Source organism: Microtus ochrogaster, linkage group LG8 (genome assembly GCF_000317375.1).
Source record: "Microtus ochrogaster isolate Prairie Vole_2 linkage group LG8, MicOch1.0, whole genome shotgun sequence".
NCBI lineage: Eukaryota > Metazoa > Chordata > Mammalia > Rodentia > Cricetidae > Microtus > Microtus ochrogaster.
In genome coordinates this window covers 15,098,628-15,110,716 of record NC_022033.1, presented here as the reverse complement: position 1 = coordinate 15,110,716, position 12,089 = coordinate 15,098,628, and the positions used below count along the sequence as shown (strand labels likewise).

At 48.6% G+C, this 12,089-nt stretch overlaps 1 protein-coding gene across 1 annotated transcript in view; it reads right to left on the bottom strand.

Annotated features, from left to right (window-relative positions):
• The window catches only part of Jph2 (junctophilin 2), a 59,468-nt gene extending 53,724 nt beyond the window's left edge, over window positions 1-5,744 (bottom strand). Inside the window, exon 1 of the mRNA XM_005362970.3 lies at window positions 4,966-5,744. Coding sequence (XP_005363027.1) covers window positions 4,966-5,344 — 379 coding nt within the window. The 5' untranslated portion in view covers window positions 5,345-5,744. The remainder of the gene's footprint in view (window positions 1-4,965) is intronic.
• Window positions 5,745-12,089: the final 6,345 nt, after the last annotated feature.

Sequence of the window (12,089 nt, the reverse complement as noted above, 5' to 3'; positions counted from 1 at the left end):
AGAAAAGGGAGATCTAGGGTCCCAAAGGGTCCTTCATAGAGTCTGTGGGTCTCCTGGTGGGAGCAGCCTGCAGTCAGGCAGTGAGTTACTTCTCCAGGACTGGGGTATGTGCATGGGCTTTAAATCAGCAGCTATTTTTAGCTTTGCTTTATATGGCCAGGGAAGAAATGAGGGCTATAGCAGGGGGAGGGCACCAAGAGGCTCCAGTCCGGGGGCCTTCCCCACCCCCAGCCCTTCCCATGCCAGAGCTGAAGAACTTAACCTTCCATCAAAGCAAGGCTGGGGAGAGAGGGCGGCTGGGTGGAGGCGGGAATGGCAGAGCCTTCAAAGAAGGTGCTGGGCAACTTGCTTTAGAACAGTGACGTTCTACCTTTGAAACCATGGCCCTCAGTAACAAACACTCTTACCACCTGACACAAACAAACACAGATGTTTTAAAGGCACACGGGGATACATTTATGTGTCTGTACATTGTTTTTATGCACATGCATGTATACATATATAGCCTTAACTAAACGTTTTTCCAGGAAATGATGCTTCTTCTTGTTCTCCAGGAAAGATTCCAATCGTTTCTGTTCTATACCTACCATTCTTTCAACCCGAAAAGTGGAGGTCCTGACCTACTAAATAAATCTATTTACCAACAAACCAACACACCGCCACCCCCAGTCTGGAAAGCTCATGTCTGCATTGGTTTAGTCACCGCTAACTGCACAGCAAGGCAACTTCTCGATATCCCGGACAAGATGCAAGCTTCAACTCTCTGTGGAGACTGAAGAGTGACTTCGGGCCTCCCGGCATTTGTGGCCTCTGTCCTTTCAACCAAGAGTGGTCCAGGCCGCTCAGGAACCTGCGACGGGGCTTAGCTCACCACTTGCTCCGGAGTGTCTCAGTCTCAGGCTCTCGTCCCTCGCCTGGCCCTGCCTAGCACTGACTCCTGTGACGAGCGGCTCCTGTCACATTCCTGGCTCGATCACTCTGTCCTTTCTACACTTCCCAGTAATGTGTAGTGCTTGCTTTGCAAAATACAATATATGCTTATTGGATGAATTGACAATCTTAGGAGTAACGACAGCAGCTAACATGTACCGGATTCTGTCATTTTTCCCACGGGACACAGAGGAGGGGGCAGCCTCGCTGGCTCAGCGGGTAAAGGCCTCTGAACCGGACAATGTGAATTCAGTCTCCAGGTCCTTCACCACGGAGAGAGAAAACCAACTCACACAAGTTGTCCTCTGACCTCCACACATGCTGTGGTGGTCACATATGCCTAACTACCCCCCCCAGGTAAATGTAATGATAATAGTTTTAAATCATATGAGAGATTAGGCGTGGCTCATTCCTGGACGAGAAAACTGAGGCCCGGAAATAATCCACTGGGGCAGGGTCACACCTGGCATTTGTCTCGCCCCCACCTGCTCCTCATCTTATTTGTCCACATTCCTCTTGGTGCCACCCAAGAGAGGGCAAGGGGCAAGTCCTTAGCAAACCCTCAGGGGACCGATGACAGGTTGATTAAAGACATTTTCCGAAGCAGCAGCCACATCTAAATTTGGAGGGTTACGCCTTGCGTGTGGCTTGGGAGAGAGAACCCAAAAGGTTTCCCGGGTGCCTGGATGTGGAGCCATCTCCCTGGGAAGGAGAAGGCTGGACAAAGCAGAGTGGCTGGCCTTCAGTCCATCCGGCTTCAAGAACTCCAGGACACACCTCGGTTCAAACCCAGGACCCACAAACCCGGGTCACCTAGCCTATGTCCACCATTTCAACTTGCTCGCCTGCCTCAGCCTCCCTGTCAACCGCCCTCTTCCTTCTCTATTGGTAAACCTGAGAAAGTGTGTGTGTGTGTGTGTGTGTGTGTGTGTGTGTGTGTGTGTGTGTGTGTGTGGTGCTTTCCTGGTTCACTCCTGTCTCCACTAAGCAGGCCTTCTGGAGGATCTTGTCTGCTCCCTGTCCCCGTCCCTAGCACTAGGTGTGATACATGGCAGGTGGCTGGTGCCGTGGACTGTAGGAATGAATTGGCTTCCTCCTTTAGACATGTTGGCAGGTTAGCCCATCATATCCTGTGCTCACCTCACCCCAGCAATGTGTGTCCCTTTGAACCACATCCAGATCTCCAAGCCGCTGGAAAGAGAGAAGAGCCATAGGAAGGGGTATTTGGGCACATACCTGCCGTGCACCTTTGTGCACAGATGACAGACACTCTACACACACACACACACACACACACATGCAAGGACTGTGTCCATTTCATGGCTGGGAAAACTGACACTTGCTCTGCCATTCATCTGACGTCTAGTACCATGCCCAACAGCAATGTCTGCTGAGTTGAACTGCACTGAGTTGGAAGCTTGGTGAATGACTCAAAGTCATCAGAATTTGTCCTCAGTTTAATCCAATTCCATCCAGCTCTACAGAACTGTTCTGTGAAGCTGGAGGGACAGAGTTGAAGGCCGCTCCTCACCCAGGCATGGGCCTACCCTGCCCCTCAAGGTGTTCTCAACGTGTCTCAGCTTGAGCAAACTCATCCAGGGCTCCACTACTGCTCAGCCCTCCTTCCTTGCTCCACACTCAGAAGGCCCCTTTCCCATATCTGTCTCGAAGAAGAGGAATAAATTGCAACTACAATACTCTCAAGTGGTTTCTCATGCCAAGTATAATTGTTTTCTAAAGAGCCACAGCTTTGAGTCATACCACACAGCAGGAAAGTGTCATGGGAGTACCCCGACCAGAGGAGCCGCAGGGCATGGGGGTGCATAACTATAATCCCAGCACTCTGGGGGCTAAGGCAGGAGGGTTACAAGTTCAAAGCCAGACTGAGCTACAAAGCAAAATTCTGTCTCAACAAAAAAAGATTTCAGGAGTCAATAATTGTTTTCTGAGAGTTAACAGGTAACTATTTTATGAGCCAATAATAGGCAAAAATGAAGGTGCCTTATGGAGGCTTTCATCTACTATTCGTGTGTTATGAAATATTTTTCTTTAGATATTCTTCACATGATTATTGATGTAAAACAGTCTTATTTCACATTATATGCAAAACAGGCTGAGTGATCTCCATAATTCGCTCATCCCTGATTCCTTCTCTTCCTTGCTTTCTCCCTCTCTCTCTCTCTCTCCCTCCCTTCCTTTCTTGTCAGAGTCTCACTATGTTACCAGGCTGTTAGATAATGAATGACCCTCCTGCTTCAGTCTTCCAAGTAGCCAGACTACAACATGGTACCAGTAAAGCACAGAAACCCCTAACATGCTTCAGGTTTTCCTGGGGAGTGTGTAAAAAAAAAAAAAGTCTCTGTTGCTTACAGAGGGTCTGCCGAGCCCTGAACTTGCATCTTTGCCTGAGAGTAGAAGCTGATGCTATCTGTTCACTGCCCACATTCTGAATACCAACGTTGTGATTGCACCATCGTAACTAAGGCTCAGGTGAGCGACATGTCCAAGTCACACCCTGCAGGTGAAGTAAAGTATCTGCACTGCCATTTCCTAGTGCTCTTTTGCCTCGGAAAGCTCCTCTATATTTCTTTTAACCATTATGCCCCCTGAGCCTCTTTAAGTTCCCTCTCTACGGCACAATCCCCAACTTCTACTCTCAAGATCACAGATCTGCCACCAAAATCTAGCTCAGGAATGGTGTCCCGAAAAGTCTTCCCCTTGCCACTATTTTCTACCACCACTCTTTGACATGTTTGTGTGTAATGCTTGCCTGTCTGCCTGCCTATCTTTGAAGGAAGAGTCCGTATCTTGGTCCTCTTTGTACATAATCATTTGTGTAACAACTGACAAATAGGAAGTCCCACTGAAACATGCATTGAATGAGGCTGGGGATGTAGAGCGTTTGTCTAGAAATATGTGTTGGATGAAAGGATATAGTGTGTGAATGGATGGACGGATGGATGGATGGATGGATGGATGGATGGATGGATGGATGGATGGATGGATGGATAGGTAGGTGGGTGGATGGACAGATGGATGGATAGATGGATAGATGGATGGATGGATGGAATGAATGGACGGGGGGTAGACGGATGGGTGGGGGGGTGAGTAGATGGATGGATGGGCAGGTAAATAGCTGCTCATTGAATAGATGGATTAGCTGATGGGTAAATTGGTGAGTGGGATAGATGGATGGATGGATGGATGGATGGATGGATGGATGGACAGATGAATAGCTGCTGGTTGAATTGATGGGTGAATGGATAGTGTGGGTGGTTAGATGTGTGGATAAATCCATGGGTGAATGGATGGTAGATGGTTAGATGTGTGCATTGGTGGATGGATGAGTGGATGGATGGGTGAGTTGGCAGATAGCTGGGTAGATGGACGGGTGAATTAATAGTGTGTGGTTGGATATGGTGGGTTGGTGGATGGAATGATGGATGGATGGATGGATGGATGGATGGATGGATGGATGGATGGATGGGATGACAGAGAAATGAATGAATATATACTCTTATGACATACCCTATGAAGATAATTTTCATAGCAAAGTTGAGGCCAGTCCCCAGAGCCACTAAAACACAAGCTAAAATCTAACTGTTTACATACCTAGAAAGTGTCAAGTGTCTGATGAGTGTATATTTATTTGACAGCCTTGGACTAATCATTTCTGCCAATCTTCTCGATAACCCCTTTTATTGTCCCATATTTATCAAGAAGAATATAGATACAGCCAATTGTAGTGGCACAGGGTTTTAATCCCAGCACTCAGGAGGCAGAGGCAGGCAGCTCTCTGTGACTTCAAGGCCAACCTGATCTACAAAGTGAGTTCCAGGGCAGCCAGAGCTATGTAGAGAAACACTGTCTTGAAGAAAAACGAAAACAGCAACAAAAATCCAGAGAGGCAGAGTAGCTTACCCAAAGCCACACAGCAAATATCACCTAGACCATCTATTTCTTTGCCAACTACCCCATCCTTTCCCATCGTCCCTTCCGGACCCCACTCAGCTTTACCGGCTCAACTGGGCTCACCTCCATCTGCGTAGGTCTCGGTGCCATAGCCGTCCTGTAGGCCATTGTTCCAAGTGCCCTCGTACTTGGCACCGCTGCTTGAGCTCTGCCGGATTCCGTAGCGCCCCTTGAAGCCATGCGTCCACTCCCCCTTGTAGAGCCAGCGCCCCTTGGTCTCTATGCCAAGCCCATGTCGTTTGCCCTGGCTCCAGTATCCCTCAAAGGTATTCCCACTGGGCCAGGTGTAGACGCCCGCCACTTCAAAGCCAAAATTCCAGGAACCCGAGTATTCACCCTGGCCCTTGGGGCCAGTGCACAGTCCGTGCCCATGTGCCTTTCCCCCCTCCCAGCCCCCACAGTACGCTCCACCATCGTCAAAGTCAAAGCGGCCCCCGCTCATCTCATCCTCACTCCTGACACCGGCCCGGTCCTCCAGCTTGGGCCGTTGGGGTACCTGATGTTCTCCAGGCACCCTCAGGCTGAGCCCCGAGACTCACCACCGGGCTCCAGGAGGGGGGAAAAAGCAAGATGCCCACAGAGGCTGAAAGAGACCAAAGGCCAAGTCAGCAGTGGGGGTGCTGGTCAGTGCCATGGTTGGGAGGCCCCCTCAGTCATCCCAGCAAGGTTGCAACTCGCAAAGGAAGTGGACAGTAGAGACTTCAAGTTCCCACAGAGCGTCCCAGGTCCAGCTTCCATGGAATCCGGTGTGCCCTCCTTAAGAAGAGCAGAGAAAGGAGTAGCGGGGTCCTGTCTTTTCAACGCGGGACAATTCCCGTGTTAGCAGCCTAGCCAAGGCTGAATTCCCGCTGCCCACCCTGAAGCAGCCGCTGGCCCCCTTCTCATCCACCCGAGTGGGCGTGCGGCTCAGATCTCCCGGCTGCCCCGCCCCTTCTCCAGCCCTGCCTTCCTCCCAGGATAGAAAGGTCAGTGTTGCCCTAACAAGGCCATTGGATCTCAGAAGCTGCTCCCAAAATAACCCCCAGGCTGGCCCAGCCTCCTTCAGAGCCGGAGGGAGGGGGGCTTCCAATCCGCTGGGCCTGTAGACCCAGGCAGTGGCCCGAGGGCTGAGCAGGAAATCTGAGAACTAAGGGACAGCCGCGCCACTTGGTGGTTTGCCTTCTTGTGGGTCTGAGCTGTGTCCCATCTGGGAGTTCCCAGGATTCGCAGGCAGGAAGAAGAGCGTGAGACCAGCAGACAGCAGACGACTATCCTATCCCAAACCACTTCATGTCTGCCAGATAGCAGGGGGTGACAGGCATGGGGCCCTACAACTTTTAGCATGCTGTGACAGGACCTGGGGCTTCATGGCCACTGCCAACCCCATTAAAGAATCCAGTGACCTAAAGAGAAAGGAATGGGGGAATGGCTGCACATATGCCTTTGAAGACAGAATAGAACTCAGAGAGGAGAGGGTCTAGCCACAGTCTGAAACCCTCTGCCCGACCCCACACCCAGCCCAGGTACCTGGGAAGAACCCTGGTAGAAGGGGGCTGGGGAGATGGCTCAGTTGGTAAAGTGCCTGCAGGCAAGCATGAGGGCTTGAGTCAGATACCCAGAACCCACTTTTTAAAAAGAGAGGAAAAAAAAAAGAAAGGACAGGAGAGGAGAGGAGACAAGAGAAGAGGAGAGGGGAGGGGAGGGGGGAGGAGAGGAGACACAAGTTTGTAATCCCAGAACCGGGGAGGTGGAGACTAGCAGGTCCCTGGGGCTCACTAGCTGGACAATATGGCTTAATTGGTTAGCTCCAGGCTAATGAGAGACACTTTTAAAAAATTGGGGGTGGCTCTAAGGAATAACACCCAAAATTGACCTTTAGCCTACACACACACACACACACACACACACACACACACACACACACACACGAGGGGGTATGTGTATCAGTCCAGCCCTTTTCCATCTCTCTGAAAAACACACACACTTCCATGAGCAGGGAGGATGTGGGCTGTGGTCGAATGAGATTCACTTAGAAATACCCGAGGTCATTATTTTTGCAATATCACCCTTCCCAAATTTGCTTTTGTTCCAGCATCCTAAAGAGCTAGGCTTCATAAGGAGGCTCTTGAGGCAGGAGCAAAGGGTTTGGATGGGTTTCCATCAGCCAGGTTCCCGCCAACCGCCGGGAAGAAGTAAATGTACAAGACAAGGAAGACATGGCAAGCCCTAGCTGGGTCCAGGTGAGCAGGAAATGAGTCTGGGAAGGGTAAACACCACCAAGAAAGAATTTGAAGTTGGATGTGTGTGTGCGCATGCACAAGCGTGCGTGCGTGCGTGCGTGCATGCGTGTGTGTGTGTGTGTGTGTGTGTGTGTGTTTGTAGGGTGGCTGGAACGAAGGAAGGTCAGACATAAAAAACACCTGAGGCCCAAGAGAGCATCAGACTGTTGCCTGACTTCAACCACGTCTATCTGACGTATTTCCAAGTCCCATGATGGTTTTGGCCACTGAACGTCACTGCAGACATTCCCTGAAGTGTTCTCTGGGCAGACCGTGTTCTCTGCCTTCCTCTCCACTGATAACCAGCTCTTGTGACTCGGTTCCTGCTAACTGCTGGCTCCCATGATTATGTGCATGGCCACCGACCTTACAGAGTCCCTTTAGTGTCCCCATAAACTGTCATCTCAGCCAGGTGCCTGGCACCCTGTCCAGGTGGCCCTTCAGCCCGCCCAGGCAATCCCCTACTCAGAACACTTTTCCCATTTCTTTCCCAAATGCTTTCAAGCTCGGCAGTCACTGAAAGAGGAATGAGCATTCAAATGGAAAGAAGTGTGGGTGCCCCTGTGTCCGTCAGTCACTGTAGTGATGATCTAAGGTTAGGTGTATTCCAGGAGGGGTTCCATTCATACACATTTAGCCCTGCTCCCCGGTAGCTCCCTGGGGTGGATCCCTTCCAGAAGAATCACCTACAGCCTAAATGTTAAATATCTTGACTTTGAAGCACTCTGTCCATTCCTTCAGTATCACCCTGTGGCTTTGCTACTGATAGACCATTATCACTAGTAAAGGAACACTTTGATTTTGTAAAAACAAAATTCAGATTGCAGAATTTGGCAGTGGCCTTATTTGGCACTCAGCCATGGTTGAGCTTTCAGGCAAGCTGTGCCCCGCGCACGCGTGCGCACACACACACAACAACAGCAACAATTTAAAAAAAAAAAAAAACTTTAATCCTGTGAATTTTGAGGAAATCACGCCCTCTTGTGGCTATGTGTGATTTTAGTATTATATTAGTATTATATTAGACTTTCCTTAGGTAAACAAAGTTCTTTAAACCCAACTGGTTTTAAAGCAGTATGGGGTGGGAGAGATGGCTCAGGAGTTCAAAGCAATCATTGCTCTTACAAAGGACATGGTTTCAAGTCCTAGCCCCCACCTAGCTCACAACCATCCGTATAACTCCAGTTCCAGAGGATCTGACCTTTTAGGCACTGCATGTATGTAGTAAGTATATAGACATACATGTAGGCAAAATATTCATACATAAAATACATCTTTGGGGGGGGGATCTGTCTTCCCAAGATTTTCACCACTGCTTGGCTCTGTGTTGTCAGAGGAAGTCAGTCACATCCCTTCTTCCTCCTTCTCCAAGTTGGGCTGCCTCCAAGGGAGTCCCTAGCGAGGGAACCTGAGAAGAGGCGGGACCTCTGAACTTGGGAAAGCCTGGGAAAGCCCACCTTCTTCCCTGGATCCTTCCCACAGTCTGGCTCCTCCCAGACCCCTATGCAGAGCAAGGCTTATCTTTGTTCTACTATATAAATACTTGTTATGTTCGTGTCCCACACTGGCCGGCCCATGCCTGCAGAGGTGCTCCTCTCTTTACGTGTGTGCAGCTGACCTCACTTGTCACAACTGCTTTCTCGGTTGGCCTGTACTCACTCCTCTTTGGTTAGCCCACTGCCTCAAACTGGCTCCCGCCTCATTCCTGACCATTGTTCCTTGGAAGTCCCGGAACTTTACTTTTTTTGAGTCAAGGTTTCACAGTGTTGCCCAGGCTGGCCCTCAAAATCCTGGGCTCAAACTATCCTCCTGCCTCAGCCTCCTAAGTCACAGACTACAGTGCTTTACCACTTAGCTAAATCCCTGAGCCTACTTTTGTCAATTTTTAAGTGACATCTGTTTCTGTGTGTGTTTGTGTGTGTGCACATGGAAGTCAGAGGGTAACTTTCAGGAGTTGATTCTCTCCTACCCTACGGATCCCACGGATTTAACTCAGGTCTTTAGCCTCGGTGGCAAGGGACTTCACCCCGAGGCATCCTGCCTGCTCCTCTGATATACTCACTGCCTAGATGTTCTGTTCTCATGACTTTAAAACCCTTTTCTGTTTGTTTTGTTTTTCAAGACAGAGTTTCTTTGTTTAGCTCTGGTTATCCTAGAACAACCAGGCTGGCCTCAAACTTAAGATTCACCAATCGCTGCCTTCCCAGTGCTAGGATTAAGGGTGTGTGCCAGCACTGCCCAGCAAAAACCTTTTTTTTTTTCTTTTTAAAGTAAATTGTTTATTTCAATTAGGTCTTTCTAGCAGTTTCAGGCCCCCCAAAAGAGCAGAAAGTACAGCATCCACACAAACTACCCCTAATTTCTTCTAAAATCTTATTTTAGCATCATTTAAAAGAATCCGTATTTGGTAGCTACTAAATTTGGCTCTCCAGCTGTGCCCCTCCTCCTGCTTTCTGTAATTATGCAAGCACCCGCTCAACTGCTCTACACATCTAAGAACGAAACCAAATTCCCAGTACCCCCTCAGAATCTGTGCTAGCTCTCAACTTCTTAAAAGCTGCCAGAATACTCCTAATTCCGTTCCTCACACCCTTGATTAGGTCTCTCTACTGTATGTATAAAATAATCCACAACATTCTTCTGCACTCAGCTGTTCAGCCACCAGAAGCTACAAACTTCCCTCCCAATCATCCACTCAGTAGCCAGCGTTTGGGTCCCCATGCTGCAAGTCCGTAACCCCAAAACTTGAAGGCTGAAAGCGAGAGTAAGCCTAGGCCACCAGGCCCAGAGTGTGAGACCCTGTCTTCAAACTTGTCTCTTCATGTCTCTTTCCTTTACATACCCACCAAATGGCTACCTCATTCACCAGGAGCCAAAGCTTTTCAAACTACCCACTGACTGTTCCACAAATTGACCCCCCAATTCTGACCTCACTTCTCAAGCAACCTACAGATTCTAGTGGTTCTGTCTGTTGAGTACTCTTCCTCAGTTGCCCATATGGCTCATCTTGATCCCTTCAGGTCCACGGCTACTTTATCCCAAAGACTTCTGGGTCTGAAATGCAACAGAAATCCCACTCCCTACCTCAACCCTTCCTATCTTCTAACCCTGTCCCAATCCATAAGCACTGTATTCACCTTTCCCCACTGACAAGGACACTGTTCTGCCTCCTGCTGTATTCCCAGCCCTGGTACAACGTGCACTGCTCATGCTACAAACAAGAAATACCCACGGAGTGCACAGAGTACCAAAAGCACATGGAACTCACCTCAGTCATGGCAGAATCCATTCTCAGGATTAACCACACCCACATGGACCCTCAGCAAAGACCAAGAGGAATGGGGTGAGTCACTATCCACAAGGGTCAAAGGCTCTCACGAAGGACACTGGACTGAAACCTGCCCAACTGGATGTGAGCAGGATAGTTTTTATTTATTTATTATGTATACAATATTGTCTGTGTGTATGCCTGCAGGCCAGAAGAGGGCACCAGAGCCACCATGTGGTTGCTGGGAATTGAACTCAGGACCTCTGGAAGAGCAGGCAATGCTCTTAACCACTGAGCCACCTCTCCAGCCCCGAGCAGGATTAATATTTAATCTCAGCATTCATGTTTGTGTTTGAGAAAGGGTCTTGGCTTGTAGCCCAGGCTGGCCCTGAACTGACTCTTCCTGCTTCTGTCTCCCAAGCTGTAATTAAAAGTGTGAGACTACACCCCAGCAACTGTTCTGAGGAAGATTTTGAGTGGAATACAAGTGACTTATGGCTTATTCCCACAAATCTGAAATTTCTAAACTCTGACCTGACCCCTTCAAGAAGTCACTAAGTAGGACTCTGCCCTTTATAAAACAAAATTATTTAAAAGGCTTAGGAATCCATCTGAAGTAATTTTAAGTAGCTTGCTAACTACAAATACTTCCCCCACAATAAAACACTAGTTGTTGGAATGGAATCTTTACAATCAATAAATACCCTCTGTACGTGGTTCCCTGTAGTCTAGGAGCCCCTGGAACCTGGACCTTTTGAGGAATCTGAAAAGCCATAATTTTCATGGCACTGAGACCTTCACTCTTAGAGCTAACTTGTGCACCTCATTTGTGGTCCTCCTGAAAGAATGCACACAGCACTCCTTGAATTCCAATACTACAGAGATGTGCAAAACAAACTATCCTGTCCTGGAAGAGCTGCCTTAAAAATATAAACACTTTCTGCCACCAGAGACACTGTGGCATTTTGTATCTTGCTCTACTGATAGCCTCTCCTTACTAGATGCTTACTAAGCTGACAGCAGTCTTCCAAAGCTTAGATTCTAGACTTTTCTAGTACATTTCCTACTTCTCCCAAGTGCAAATGACTCATCTGTGAAGTACAGATCCACTATTCTGAGTCAACTTGAGGGTCAGTGAGGTACTTCAGTGAACAGCGAAGGCTTACCCTGCAATCCAAATGAAACAAACTTCCTGTTATCTTCCCATGACTAGACATTTTCACAATTGTAGGTATGCATGTGAGTTAAAATAGAAGCTACAAGGCACATATACAATGTGAAACCAGGCCAACACTCAGGAGACAGAGGCAGGTAGATCTCTGACTTCAAGGCCAGCCTGGTCTAAAGAGAAAGTACCAGGACAGAGAACTACACTGAAAAACCCTGTCTGGGGAAGGAAAAACAAAAGAAACCAAATCACCTGAAGGTAATGATTCACCTTCCCAGTTAAAGTGAGCTCAAGCCCCTTCACTAAACTTTGGAGGGAATTTTCCAATGACTCACCCACCAGAGCGTTATAGGAGAGGTATGAAATCCTCTTCAGGGGTTTCAGGGTAGAACATATGACAGGCCCAAGATGTATTATAATCGACACCAGAGAAGGAGACGACACTGTCACAGATCCCTCAAATGCTTGAGAAACAACACACCACACCTCTGGA